This window comes from Lonchura striata, chromosome 10, assembly GCF_046129695.1.
Source record: "Lonchura striata isolate bLonStr1 chromosome 10, bLonStr1.mat, whole genome shotgun sequence".
Taxonomy (NCBI): domain Eukaryota; kingdom Metazoa; phylum Chordata; class Aves; order Passeriformes; family Estrildidae; genus Lonchura; species Lonchura striata.
In genome coordinates this window covers 2,895,301-2,909,218 of record NC_134612.1, presented here as the reverse complement: position 1 = coordinate 2,909,218, position 13,918 = coordinate 2,895,301, and the positions used below count along the sequence as shown (strand labels likewise).

Sequence of the window (13,918 nt, the reverse complement as noted above, 5' to 3'; positions counted from 1 at the left end):
CATTGGGGGTGTGTGTGATCCATTAACTTCCTCAGTTCTAAAAATTTTTATCTTCTTAAGTATTAACCAGTTGCACCCAATTTTAATTTTTTTTTGACAAAGATTTAGGTAACTTAATTGAAAAAACATGTTTTATTCCACCTTTAAAAAGGTAATGCAGACTGTTACCTCAGAAAGCAATAGAATAAAAACTTTTATTGTTCCACCTTTGTCAGAGTTCATTTTCTATGGATATGAATTTTTGTAACATAATTTTGTTACTTTAGAAACTTCAGCTCCTTAGAGGCCTAATGTGGAGTAGCAAAAAAACCTTCAAAACCAATCCAATCCCATGTCTTCAAGTAAGATACCACTTGGGCACAAGTAATCTAGGATTAGAATCAGTTAGATCTTCCACCTCCTCCCTTTCCTGTGTTCTTTGTCCTCATTTCATGCCAAGCTTTCACCAGTGGTTCTCTGTTCTTCCATATGAGCTCGTGGCCATAAGTCACGTACCACCTGGGAAAGAAAGTCAAAGTTAACTGTGACTTCCCTCTGCATCTGAGGGAAAACAGGCTGAGCCTGAAATCAAGGAAATATTCAGTATAAGAGACAAGATAAACTAAGGCACAAGGAACAACGTGCTTGGAAAACAGCAGGTAAGCCACTCATTCTCTTGACTCCAAACAGTTAACATTGTTGTTCTCGTTTGTCTCAGTCCTGAGAATGAACAGTTTTCCTGCCTTTAATTTCAGGCTTTTGTGATTTCTACTTTTAAAGGGAGATAATTTTTTATGCCTTTCTAAGACTGTTAAAACAGTTCTGTTGCTTGTGCTGATCCTTACTGACAACACCAAGGTAAAGTGTTCTTTCTTCCTCTATATACATAACAACTGCCCCATGAAGAACAACCATGTTCCATTCAAGATGAATTTTCTTCTATATGCACCTAAAGATTAATCTATCAAAGTATTCTAGCTTTGTTTATATTCACAGACAATTATATGCTAATACATGAATATCAACATAAGTGATTAAGCAATGGAGGTTATGGTGGAGAGGCAGGAGGGGAAACAATCACATGGAAATTGGTGGAAGGTTCTCTCCCAAGCCCAACTCCACACCTGAATCCTGAGGAACAAAAGCACTTTTCTGTGAGCCAGCAGCCAGTGAACTGGCCATCCCTTTAAATTATACAGCTACTTTCTAAAGTGGGAGGCAATGTATAGAAAATACTTTGGTCATTCAACATAGGTCCTAAATAAGGCCCTTTCTCTTTTAGGATGAAGTGACCAAAATCATCACTGAGTAGAACAAACAGGTAAAACATATGTAGGTGGGGAAAGCAAGAAACTTGCCAACTCGAGATAATTTTTACTGCAACTGCTACCCTCTTTTAATATGTGAACCTTACCAATGCAGACTGCTCCTTCATTACAATGAACAAGCTGATTCAGATCCATCAGGACAGAAAGCAGTTATGAATCAGCAAGACTACATCAGATGCATTTGTGATACCAGAGACAGGGAGAAAAGGGAGACTGTACAGCACAGGACTTACTGACACCAAAGCCAAGAAATAGGAAACAATTTGGTCTACAAGCTGGTTTGCCTTTAAGTCTGGCCTAGTGAAATCTCTTTTCAAATGCCTACCTAAAATACTAAAAAATGCACTTAGGAATAGGTGTGCAATTGGGTAGAAGGGGAAAAATTCAATGTAGTTCAAACATGGAACAATACAGGACTGTTTCCTATAAACTTGTTTCTAGTAGTTCTTCCTAATTAGGAAGAACTAATTTACTAATTTGTTCCCACAAAGGCAATACAGCAACACTGAGAAAACTGCACTTGAGGCTGCTCATAGGAATTTGGCCTAAGCTTTTATTAACTCTGTGGCTCTCTGTAAATTGGCAATTAGAGGAAAAACACTGACACAAAGACATTTTTTTATCTCTTTAAAGTTATTTCAATTTGTCCAGTCTGTGTTTTGTGAGAATCTTTTCTGCCCTGTGACTCTCTCAATGTGCTGGCAAGTGCAGGACAGAAACAGCCAGCCCAGCTTACAGACCACCTGACATTTAATCCATGATTCTAAGGCAGTTCAGCTCAACACTTTCAGTTAACAATGACTTTTATTTTTCCATAAAAATTTACAGCACTAAAAGGGTAACAGTGAGTTGTACTCCTTGCTAGTTAAGACACCTTTATAGAAAAACCCTCACACTTCAGCAATATAGAAAGAGAAAAATACAGGATTAATTTAAATACACAACAGAGTTAGTAAATACAGACTTACATTCCAAAGAGAGCTCCCCCAAGGTGTGCAGCATGGTCAAAAAGTCTCCAGCCTAAAGCAAGCCCTGCAGTGTCAAATGCAATTATGGCTTTTAAAGCCTAGAAACAAGAGAACACGGAATGGACAAGATCAGTCACAGCATAAAATGGCCAATGATAACAGTTTTCTATTCTAGCACAGAGCAAAAATTTGGAATCAAAAAACATCCTATAGATTTTGTATCAAAGAAATTACTGTAAAATTTTTTTTTTAAACAAGTGACTCAGTCCCAGCTGTATTGTGCTGTCAAAATACAGATGTGAGCAGCTACAGAATAGTGCAGGGTGGGAATGTGTTCTTTTTAAACGCTTAATCTCAGGGTGGGAATGTGTCCTTTTTTAACACTCAGTCTCTTCCAATCTTCATTTCTAAAGCTACAAATACATTCCAAACGTGGGTCAGGAGGAAACAGAAATTACTTGAAAGACTACATGCTATAAAAGACACCACAAAATATGTAACTGCAACATTCTCATTCTCTAATCCTAGGATTTAATGCTAGGATGAAATGGTACTTTAGGCAGGATTTCTTTCCTTAAGCATAGGTGTTAGAATAGAAGCTCCATTGCTACACTAGCTTGTTTAATTTGAAAGCCCATTACAGTATAGGTAAGGTAGATTAAAGGAGTTTGTAAAGTTTAGATAAGCTATTATACAATTATATACTCAGGCCAAAATCATTGCAATGTTTCTACTGCAATAGCTGATATTGCTCTTGTTTTGCAGTGAGCACTTGCTCATGGCAATGCTCTCATGGCTCTACCTATATTTCCACCCTGGCCACCTTTTTAAAGAAAGATGCAGTTAAAGCATAGCATGCAAAAAAAACTCCAAAAACATGAAGGCTAAATCTAAGCATGTTTGTTCAAACCTATAAGCTTCACTTACAAAGAGTATTAAATCTCATGATCTTGGAATGACCTGGCTCAACTGCTTTAAGCAGTAAAACACCTTTAAGTAGTGGTCCAAACATGATTAACTTATTAAAGCAAGTTAAGATATACATGAGAAGCTTTTCTTAAATGTGGCAGTGGATGTGCATAAAAGAACTTAATGAAACAAAAAAAGAAGTTGTAGTACTACACATAAAGACAAGTCTCAGTAGCCTACTTCTAATTCCAACAGTGCTCCTAAAAGTATCAAAAGATGATAGCAAATGAGAAGGCAAATGTTCCTCCAGGGTTGGAATATAATCTTGAGAAGTGAAATTCTGTGTTTCTCATCTTGATACATTTTTCTTTAAAGACCACGTAGCAGTTTTACATCAGCCTGTTTCAAGTGCTGCTATAAAAATACCACCCATCAGAAAGAAGAGGATGTGTATGTAGGTTTCCTCAGACAGGTGAACCTGACTCCCTCCCAACTTCTTTGACTTCTTGGGATTAGATCTGAAACAGACCCGTGGAGGATGGAATTTAGGATAATTCTGAATTCACCACACTCTGTTGTAATGACTCTGCTAGGCTGCAACAATTCAGAATTGATCTCTGGGATTCCATGGACCCTCTTCTCTTTCAAAATAAATTTAACAGCTTCGAAACACAGAGGAAGAGGAGACATGCTCAGATACTGAAGAGGGAGGAGGAAAATGTTTTGAGAGTAGCATTTCTTTGAAGTTCAAAGGCACTTACACTTCCTGCTGTAAATGTGAACATCGGAAGAAGGATGATGGCCAGTTTTGCCTCTGGCATCTTCGTACACACGGCTGCAAGGACAGTCATTATAGCTCCTGACTGAAATACAGGAAACACATCAAAGCAAGCTAAGATGTTACATAAAGGATAATATATTTTTCTGCATGTGAACCTGTTTTCCTTTTGGCTTTTATTTTCAAATGCAGCCCTGTGGTAAACCTCAAAGTACAAAGCACACAGAAAAGTTCAAAAAAAAAAAAAAAAAAAAAAAAAAAAACCTAAAAAACAAGACACCATTATTTAATTTCAATATTTGGAATTATAAATACTGGGGGAAAACATCCTTCAAATCCTCTTATATAATTAAGAAATACAGACTCCTGAATTTAAGGTAATGATTTCTAGAAACATGCTTTTTCCCAAGTAAACCCTAGAAATCTAATATGTATCAATCAAACATAGACACATCTGATGAAGCAAAACACTCTGAAGCTTGTACAAAACAAAGGAAAATAACAGATGGACAGGAACAAAAATCTTTTGTCAATGAAATAAATAATTCCCTGGACTGTACTGAATTGACCATGGGGTTTTGTATCCCTGAAATATCTCAATGGAAAGGCTCTGAATGCAGCAAATTAATGCAATGTTTGGTAATTTCAGTAAGTTCAGATCAGTAAGACTAAGGGAAAGTAACTTGCTCCAGATACAGTTCATTCATAAGGCAAAGGGACAGTACACAGACAGCATTTCTGAAAGTTCTAACTTCAGCACAACTAAGTATTTTTTTCATTCTAACAGAATACTATGACTTTGGGCTTTTATCAAAATTATTTCGTATAGTAAGTTAAGCCTTTAAACCTGGCAAATGTCTAGGTTAGCCTCAAATTTAATGCAAGTTAAGTGTTTTAAAACATTCTACTACTAAAAACACTTGGAAAGAACTGCCAGCTGCAGAAACTCCTCAGCCTGTCTCATATCGTTCATCGGGTGAGACTTCTGGCAGGAGTGCTGCCCTTCCTGCACAGCATGCTCTACAACTTCCACTGGGATCACATGCTAAGTTTGATTGTCTGATTCCATTATCTCTTTCCAAAGTATTCTATATTTAATTAGAGAAGACTGCTACGCAATTACAAAATACTTTTTTTGCAATAAAAAGTTACATAACTGATCTGCTCAGGGACAAGAGCTCCTGCTGTTCAGGACTCATTTACAACTCTCAGCATTAAGTGGTGTTGGCTCTGGGCAGCTGCTGCAGCAGAGGTAACAGATCAGAAGAACAGGCAAGTTGTTGCACAGGAGAACCAGTTCATACCTGGTTACTTGCTTTTGGTAAACCTTTCTAATTTCCATTACCCCAGATACACTCTTGGCTTTTAAAGAGGCGAAAGAATACAGCAGGCTTCATGATCAGTGTCTCATATTCCAAGATACTTACAGCTCCAAGGGACGGTTCAAACCTTCCCGTGGCCATTTTAGCAACATAACTGACAAAAGTGGAGATAACCCCTGAAAAAGAGAAATTACTACTGGAAATGATGGCAGCAATGCAGACCACCATCAATAAGTACAAATTAACTGTCATCTTTTGTCACAAAATTTCCAAGAGACTGTATTAAGAGCTATTTTATTTTGGTAGTAAAGCAGGAATTAAAACCAGATATGGTTTTATCATATTTCAAAGCCCAGTATCTTAAACCCACCAAAAAATCTGTATGACAGCAAAGTAGTATTGCCTTTAGTATAAAGCAATGTGTGGGACTGAACAATGGCCATCTGTCATCATATATCTATTAACCAAGCACACATTTTACTTGTATGAACACATATTTATATTTTTTAAGTGTTGTAAATATAAATATATTTAACATTACCAGCAGAAAGATATACTGCAATGAACTGCTCACAGCCCAGAAGAGAGACAATGCTGCTGGAAAAGCTCCATAGAACATACATATTTGCTGCCATGTGGAAGAGAGAGAAGTGACTAAACGTAGAGAGCAGCATGGGAGAACACAGGGCTCCTACAAAAGAGAAAAGCAATGCACATAAAGCCAGTATTTTAATTTGCTTCAACTTACACATCATACAGACTAGAAATTTATCAAGAGACACTACGATAATTATGCCTAGATTCTCAAATACAAGCTAGGAAATAAACCCAGCAATGGAATAAATTTAAAATTCCACGCAATGCCTTTTGGAAAGGTAGAACATATACCCCAAAGATCTGGAAGCTGTAATAACAGGGGATTGTTTCATAAAAACATTATCTTATGACATGTGTCCTATGCTTTGAAAAAGAAAAAAGGTATTTAATTTATATGTGTATATGGTGAATGATTTTTAATACATGAGCAGCCATATAAAATGAATTTACAACAAAGATGAACTCAGAAAAATAGTTTTCCTTTTTGAAAAAGCTACTAGTTCTCACTGAAATGGCAGCCTTGAAAATGCACACAAGCCAATTAGCAGGTTTGAAGGTCAACATTATTTCAAACAGGAGTGTTTGGGGTGACATGCTCAGATCTGGGTAGCAGATATCTTTAGCTTTGGAGTGCGTGGGGGAACTGGTTGAGTTTCCACATTTTCAGCAGAAATTAAGCGGTAGCAGGAAGTACCTTGCAAACACATTTGTCTCCTTGTCCTTTTAATTCTTTAATTATTTTCTCTGCTGTAGAAATGAAACCTCATTTTTCTGGCATTAAATATTACTAATTTTTTTCCCTAGGTTAGTATTTTCAGGACATTTCACACACAGTGAAAGCCAAGTTAGTGCTTGGGTTTGTTTGGGTTTTCTTAATGTGACTGAAAGCATAGCTTTGAAACAGGGACTCTGTACACAACCTCCACTCTAATCCTTGTCTACTGATGAAAGCATAGATGCACATGACTGATGATGGTTCTATCTGCAGCCCACAGAACATTAAAGGGGGGAAATAATCACATTTGAGTCTAGTTTATGAATAGCACTATGCAGTACAGCTTATTTTCCTCCACTCAGTGGCTTGATTTGCATTCTGTCCAGAAAGCAGTTTGGCTGATGTCACTTGGAAGAGCACCTCTCAGCTTTACTCAGGCAGGAGCTGCATCCCACTGCATGCAGGAAAAGGCCACATAGCAGGCAACAGTTTTGATGTTACAATATTTAGAAAAGTACCAGTTGTGTTTGCTTCAAAAAATCAGATCCATTACTTCTAACATTCTTCCCCTCAAACCATTTTCTGCCTAGATGGAATAATGTGTTTGGGCACGACTGAGATTGCTTGTGGGTGATGGAGATCTAAGTAACCCATGTGCCATCTGAGCCTTCTGCAGTATTATTCTGTTACATCTCTGTGTAGGAAAGCCACCCAAATTATTGTTCACTTACTGGAGGATGGATTTGAGGTGAAATATGTAAACATAATCCGTCGCATGCCAGGCAGTCTCCACAAACAGAATACAAAGACATTTGCAGCTATAATACCTGTGAAGAGGGGAAAAGAAAGTATGAAAGCAAATTGCAACTGTAATATACCATAATGCTTACTGAAAGAAAGCATTTATAAAGGCAGCTTGTAGAACTGTACTTTTTCTTCATAATTCCATTAAAAGCAATATCTACTTCTTACTTTGTACACAGTTTAGAAAAAGCAATGAAAAATACTGAAAGCTACGTTCATGTAGTGTAAGTCTTTCAAAAATATGACATTTAATTGCAACTGTTCTAACATACAGTGTAATAACTCCAACAGTCCAGAAAGACCTGTGCTGAGAAGGTTCAAGCTATGGTTTCAAAGTGCTATATTCTATTGCAGAATCAATGAAACAGGAGCCAGCTAAGAGGTCCCATTTCCTGCCCCTCTTGCTGTTTATTTCCAAATGCCACCAATCTACTGCACAGTTGCATTTAAGTGCACAAGAGGAGAAGACTGGGGGAACCATACAAATACACAGTACACGTCCTGTCCATTTCTGGGGGGGGAGTTTTGGTTTTAAGAAAATTGTAAAGTTGAATTGGCATTGCTAGGGGTTAGTGACCTTTAGGAGACAGCAAACACACAGCTTTTTACTTCACAGATGTTATTTCTATCTTACTTTACTTTAAGGAGGAGTGTAAATTATTTGAAACATAATGAAAATGTATTATTTCTTGTTTAAAGTGCCTTCTCTGTTTCTGTCCAAGCATTTAGGTATTTAAAATGTTTTATAATAGCTGGAAACATGAAAGGTGAAAATAACTGTTAAATGGCATTTAAGTAACCTTACACTAACAACCTACTAATACAGATTCAGTAAATACTTAATGTAGAATATGTAGCGGGATATAAGGCTCAACTACTGAATTCAAATCAAATTCTCATGAATTTTGTTTCACACATTACATTTATCTCAGGGATTTCAGCTGGCATTATGCTAACCAATCAAAACTACATTGTAACCACAGGAAAGCTAAAAGGCTAATTTTCTGCTACTTTTCACATGGCATACTGCAAATATGTAACTACTATGGAATTTTTCAGTCCCACATTTCAGTGGCACATATCCACCTATTTCTTCTAAAAGCATTTGCTGTTTTTCATAATTTGTGCGCAAATTTTTGCTGGGGGAGGATTCTACTTAATCCTCCACACTCACACACACAGATGCACAGGAACTTTTTTAAGGCACACAAAAAATAGTTTGTGAGAAGGAATGGTAGCAGAAATAGTGTATGTGCAGGTGTAAATTTACACATGTTTTGTGTCCAACAACCTAAACATGGTATGAAAGCCATCTGTTTAAATATACTGTACCTGTTTGCCATATTTCTCTTCCTGTGAATGTCTAATACTTGTAAGCTAACACAAACCTGTCACAGTCCGCTGACCCTCAGTCAGGTTATTCCACCAGCTGTTAACCTGGAACAGAATTGTTGTCCATCAATGCCACCATGAAGCACTTGCAATTTCAAAAATAGCCACGTAAAGCTTATATGTTTTTAAGACTGGAAAGCATTTGTTTGAAATCTGTGAAGTAAATTGGTTTCAATTTTCTTTACTTCTGATAGCTTTAGCTTTTCAAGTTGACATTTCCTTACTGAAGAACAGCTATCTACCCTCCCTTTCAAAAAATACCCCAATATGGATGAAGAGTTTCTCCAAAAAGAATGGGTTTACATCCTTTTGCACAACTCCAGTGGGTTTACCCTGCTTGCAATAAACAAAGATCTAGCCCATAATGCTGACTTTAGCAGATTAGCCAAAGTTAGCATAAATCCTGCCTCGACTAAGCCTCACCCTAATGCTGTCTAACATCACACCACCCACCTTTGAGTGATTCCACTTTTTGCCAGGATCACTTTTGCAGAGGTGGCTCACAAGATGTGGAATCCATTCCCCCTTGCGTCCAGTTCACCCAGCCCTCCTCCAAGTTTAAAACCCCTGAAAAAGTTTATTTTGAGTGCAGTCAGTCCACAGACAAATTGCACCCCCCTTTCCCTTCCTCAGATTTGTAATAAATTGGGACATATATTTTGTTGTATACCTCAATGACCTTCCAACCATATTGATGGGGACAATGTCATAAAAAATTATCTGCAGGTTGGAAGCAGGGGATGTAATGCTGTATGAAACAAAGTATTCACTATATGATATCAAAGTAACACCTTCACTGCATATTTTGTTTAATTCTCTGGCAGAGGATATTCTTCAGTATAAGAACACAGAACAAACATAATTTTTCTAAAATACAACAATTATAGACCCTCAGAAACAACAGGGGGAATCCTGAACTCTTAGAAATAGAACTTACCCATTGAAGATGGGGATTGGGAGTTTAAGCCTATTAACAACAGGGCAGTTTAGTTTTCTTTTTTGGATATCTAATCACCAGATCTTCCCCTTCAGGTTTTGAAGGAAAACAAAAGTATAAAGACATAATTATTTAAAAATATTAAGTGCTGATTGCAATCTCTCCTGCAGTGCATATACACCAAGCAAGAAAGTATGCTGGTATAAAGGTAATTTTCTTTCTAGCAGCTTATACATGGTTCTGTGTTTTAGATTTTTGACCAGGACAGTACTGATTACACACTAATGTTCTAAATTCTGGTGAATGGTGTTTGCACAACATCAAGATCTTCTGCATTTCTCACTCTGTGGCTGCAGGTTGCAACAAGCTGGAAGGGGACACCAACAAGCAGATGATGTGAACTAACCAGAGATAGTCCCTACCAAATAATGGCATCCCCCAGAAGACGGGATTCAGGAGCTTTAACATATTTTTCTCATGAAATGGCTGGGCAATGGTCTTTCCACAGGAGATTGTGAGTGACTATCTATGCATCACTTGTTTTCTTCTCTCTTCTCACACTTACTAAACAATTCTTTGGTGTTTATTTTACTTTACTCCCAAGTTTTCTTGCTTTTCTTCCTCCCCCAGCCCACCGGGGGTTTGTGGGGGCTATGAGCGAGGAGCCACATGGAGCTCTGCTGCCCACCACGGTTATCCCACGTGCCCATTTCCACAGCAGTGCTGGTGTGCACCATGCACATTAGAAAAACAGCCCCTGTGTATCCTCAAGAGGATCCCCAGCCTCTCCAGCTCCAGCTCCAGCTCAGCCCTACTTCCCCTGCACGAGAAGACCTGAAAGAGTATCAAGCCTGGTCTATCACAAGCCAGTAGTAACCTTGAAACAAATACAAACATACATGAATGCTTAGGTTAGTTTTAAGTATACTAAATTAAAAACTAAATGGCTGATACTTTTGCGATGCCAACTAAATTTATAACAAATCTTGCAGCACTTACTTTGTTCTCACTGCTCAAACTCAAAGGTACTTGACTTAAAAGTACTTGTGTGGAAATGTCAGCTCTTAAAAGTAAAAAAACCCTTTAAAACCTTGTATTTTTAAGGGTTTAGAGGCTGAAAATACAAATTCTTTTCAGAAGACAGAGCACTAAAAAGCCTTAAGCATAAGACTGAAAATTTAATCTAGTTCTGTCCTCTGGGAATTCATGTTCACTTTTGAGAGCACTTAAGATAACGCAAGAACATTTGTTGTTTTTTTTTTTTATGGTGAAAAAGCAAACGATACCTAGTTTAAATTAACAAATTCCTACTACTGACCTGTCTTTCCTGCAGTTCTGGGTGAAGATTATATATTTCTCCATTATTTCACTATAACCTTCGCAGTGACTATTGAGTAACAGTTCTCTAGAACTAATTCTATCAGTTTCCTTTGCAAGTCAACTTATCTACTGTAACTTTTTGAGAAGGCAATATTTCTGCAAGTTCCAAATCAGAAAAACCAGGACAAGAATCTGTTGTACAAACGACGCTCACACGAGGAGATGAATGTGCCTCGCAGTCCCGCAGGGCTCCGCCCTGTGCGAGCAGCCCGGCCTGGCTCCGCGTACCTGCTTTCTGAAGTTGCCTCTCTTCTGCGGCCGCATTTTATCCATCCAGTCCGCCCGAGCTTCCTCAAAGTAGGTCTGGACGCGCGACTTGAGCGACTCGTACTGCCAGATGGCGGCGGAGCCGAAGGCCGAGCCTGTGAACTGCGGGACACCGGACAAAGGCTCAGCTCTGCCACAAGGGCATCCCGGGCTAATGCCACACCCGAGGGATGCGAGCAACGGGACCTGTGGCACCGCTGACCAGCGGGACTGACAGCATGGCACAGCCCCTACGGCTGGAAAACACCTTTAAGAGCATGAGTCCAAATGTCAAACCAGCACCACCACTGAGTTCGCCATGTCCTCGAGTGCCACATCCACGTGTTTTTTGAACACTTTCAGGGATGGGGACTGCACCACTGCTCTCGGCAGCCTGTTTCAATGCTTTGCAACCTCTTCTGGTATTTTCCCCCCTAATATCTAATCTAAATCTCTCCTTGTGCATCTTGAGGCCATTTCCTCAGGTTTACTGAATGTTCAGTGCCACGGGACGATGCTTTATCAAAAAGGTTCACATACTCCTCAATGATATTACTAAGTTCTCCGAAATTGAATGAAGGTAGGATCCCTTTACAGTATTTTCACCGATTTAGCTCAAGTTACTTTGTATTAGCTCATTATAACGCTACAGTATTTGGCCAAATACCTTGCGTTAGCTTTGAGGGGCTGAGAAGCGAAGCCCACGGAGGAAGCATTCCTTTGGGACAGCTGGAATACGCTCCTTACGGGCCGGCTCCCCTCAGCGGGCACAGCACCCGGCCCGCAGCAGCCACTTACCCCCACGGCGAACAGGAGCGGCTTCAGCAGGCGGCGCGGCGAGGGGCGGCCGGCGGCCGCGGTGGGCGCCGGCGGGCAGAGGCGGCGGCGCGGCGGCGGCTGGGCGGGCCGCGCCTCGGCCGCGGCTGCCGGGGGCTCCTCGGGCCGCGGCCGCGCCCGGCGGAACCCGCGCCGCGGCTGCAGCAGCAGCAGCGCCAGCCTGCGGGGCAAACACGCGAACCGTCAGCACCGCCCGCCCCGGCCGCCTCTCCCCTCCCTTCCCTCCCGTGCCCTCCGCGCCGCCGCACCTGTGCGGCCGGGGAGCCCCGGCGCGGGCCCAGCACCGCCACGCCATGTTGGCGCCTCGCGAGCGCTTCCGGGGCAGCGGGGAGACATCTTCCCGCACGCCGCCCCGCCGCCGCTCGGCGCCGCTCGGCAGAGGGCGGGCGCGGCTGCCCGCGGCTGCCGGGCCGCTCCGCGCGGCGGGCGGATGGGCGCCCGCGCAGCTCCCGGGCCGCCGCGGGGCTCAGCGGGCAGCGCCGCCGCGCCGGGGCCGCCGTGTGGGGACGCGGTGCCGGCCCTGCCGCCACGATGAGCGTGGCGGCGCTGCGCCCGGGCCAGGGCTGCCGCGATTTCACTGAATCACACAATATGCTGAGTTGGACGGGACCCACAAGGGTTATCGAGTCCAACTACTGGCTCCGCACAGGACCGTCCCTAAGAATCCCACCGTGTACCCCTGAGTGTTGTCCAAGTGCTCCTTGAACTCTGCCAGGCGTGGTTCTGCAGCCACGTCCTTGGGGAGCCTATTCCAGTGCCCAGCCGTCCTCTGAGTGAAGAACCTTCTTCTAATATCCAACCTAGACCTGCCCCGACACAACTCCAGGCCATTGCCTCCTGTCCTGTCGCTGGCCACCACAGCTCCGTGCTGAGCTGTCCCTCCCCATCCCCTCGTGAGGAAGTTGCAATGAGGCCTCCCCTCAGTCTCCTCCAGGCTGGACAGACCAAGTGTCATCAGCCTCTTCTCATCTGGCTTCTCAAGGCTTTTCTCCATCCTTGTGGCCCTCCTGTGGACACTCTTGAATAGCTTAACGTCTTTTTTTGTATTGTGTCCAAAACTCCCCCAGGACTCGAGGTGAGGCCATCTCTGAGCAGAGCAGACCAGAGCAATCCCAGCCCTGGCCTGATGAACAATCCCACCCCTGATGATGCTGTGCCTGCTGCCTCCAGGACACAGCTGGCCTTCCTGGTTGCCAGGGCACTGCTGATTCATATTCACTTGCCCCCAGGTCCCTTTCTTCGGCACTGCTTTCCAGGTTCTTGTTCCCCTGTTTGTAGGTACATTAGGGTTGTCCCACCACAGATGCAGAATCCAGCACTTTCCCTTTTTAAACCTCACACAGTTGGTGATGGCCCAGCACTCTGATTTATCAAGGTCTCTCTGCAGGGCTGATTTATTGTACTGTTCTCCAGAAGCCTTATAGAATAAGCAGATCTTGTTTCTTCCTAGGCTGCAGCAGCCCAGGAGGCAAGGTGGAGGCTGGAGCTGCTGCCTCAGCATTGCCTTGCTCCGTGTTTGGCTCCACATCACCTTGCCACACCTCAGCACCTTCTCTCCCTGGGCTCGTCTGCCCTGCCCCACCTCACTTCACCCCACCTCACCTCACCCCACCTCACTTCACCCCACCTCACCTCACCTCATCACAGGGTTGCTCCAGCAAAGGGCTGCTGGATGACCAGATTCCCACCCCACCAGGTCCTTCCAGTCTCTTCCCTGTATCTGTAT

The 13,918-nt window shown here is 42.1% G+C and overlaps 1 protein-coding gene across 3 annotated transcripts; it reads right to left on the bottom strand.

Annotated features, from left to right (window-relative positions):
• Positions 1-169: 169 nt before the first annotated feature.
• On the bottom strand, positions 170-12,233 carry PARL (presenilin associated rhomboid like). Of its 3 annotated transcripts, none has more exons than XM_021555781.3 (9): positions 12,154-12,233; positions 11,338-11,478; positions 8,789-8,837; positions 7,328-7,423; positions 5,826-5,975; positions 5,390-5,460; positions 3,946-4,047; positions 2,276-2,373; positions 170-498 (listed from the first exon to the last, which is right to left on the bottom strand). In XM_021555781.3, the coding sequence occupies exons 2-9, from the start codon at positions 11,380-11,382 to the stop codon at positions 381-383; spliced, it is 729 nt and encodes a 242-aa protein (XP_021411456.2). In that variant the 5' UTR covers positions 11,383-11,478; positions 12,154-12,233; the 3' UTR covers positions 170-380. The 3 variants fall into 3 exon arrangements, with proteins under 3 accessions (XP_021411456.2, XP_021411459.1, XP_021411458.1); XM_021555784.3 differs by lacking the exon at positions 12,154-12,233 and adding an exon at positions 9,246-9,359 and having other exon boundaries at positions 8,733-8,837; positions 11,338-11,447; XM_021555783.3 differs by lacking the exon at positions 12,154-12,233 and adding an exon at positions 9,246-9,359 and having other exon boundaries at positions 11,338-11,447.
• Between the last annotated feature and the right edge of the window lie 1,685 nt (positions 12,234-13,918).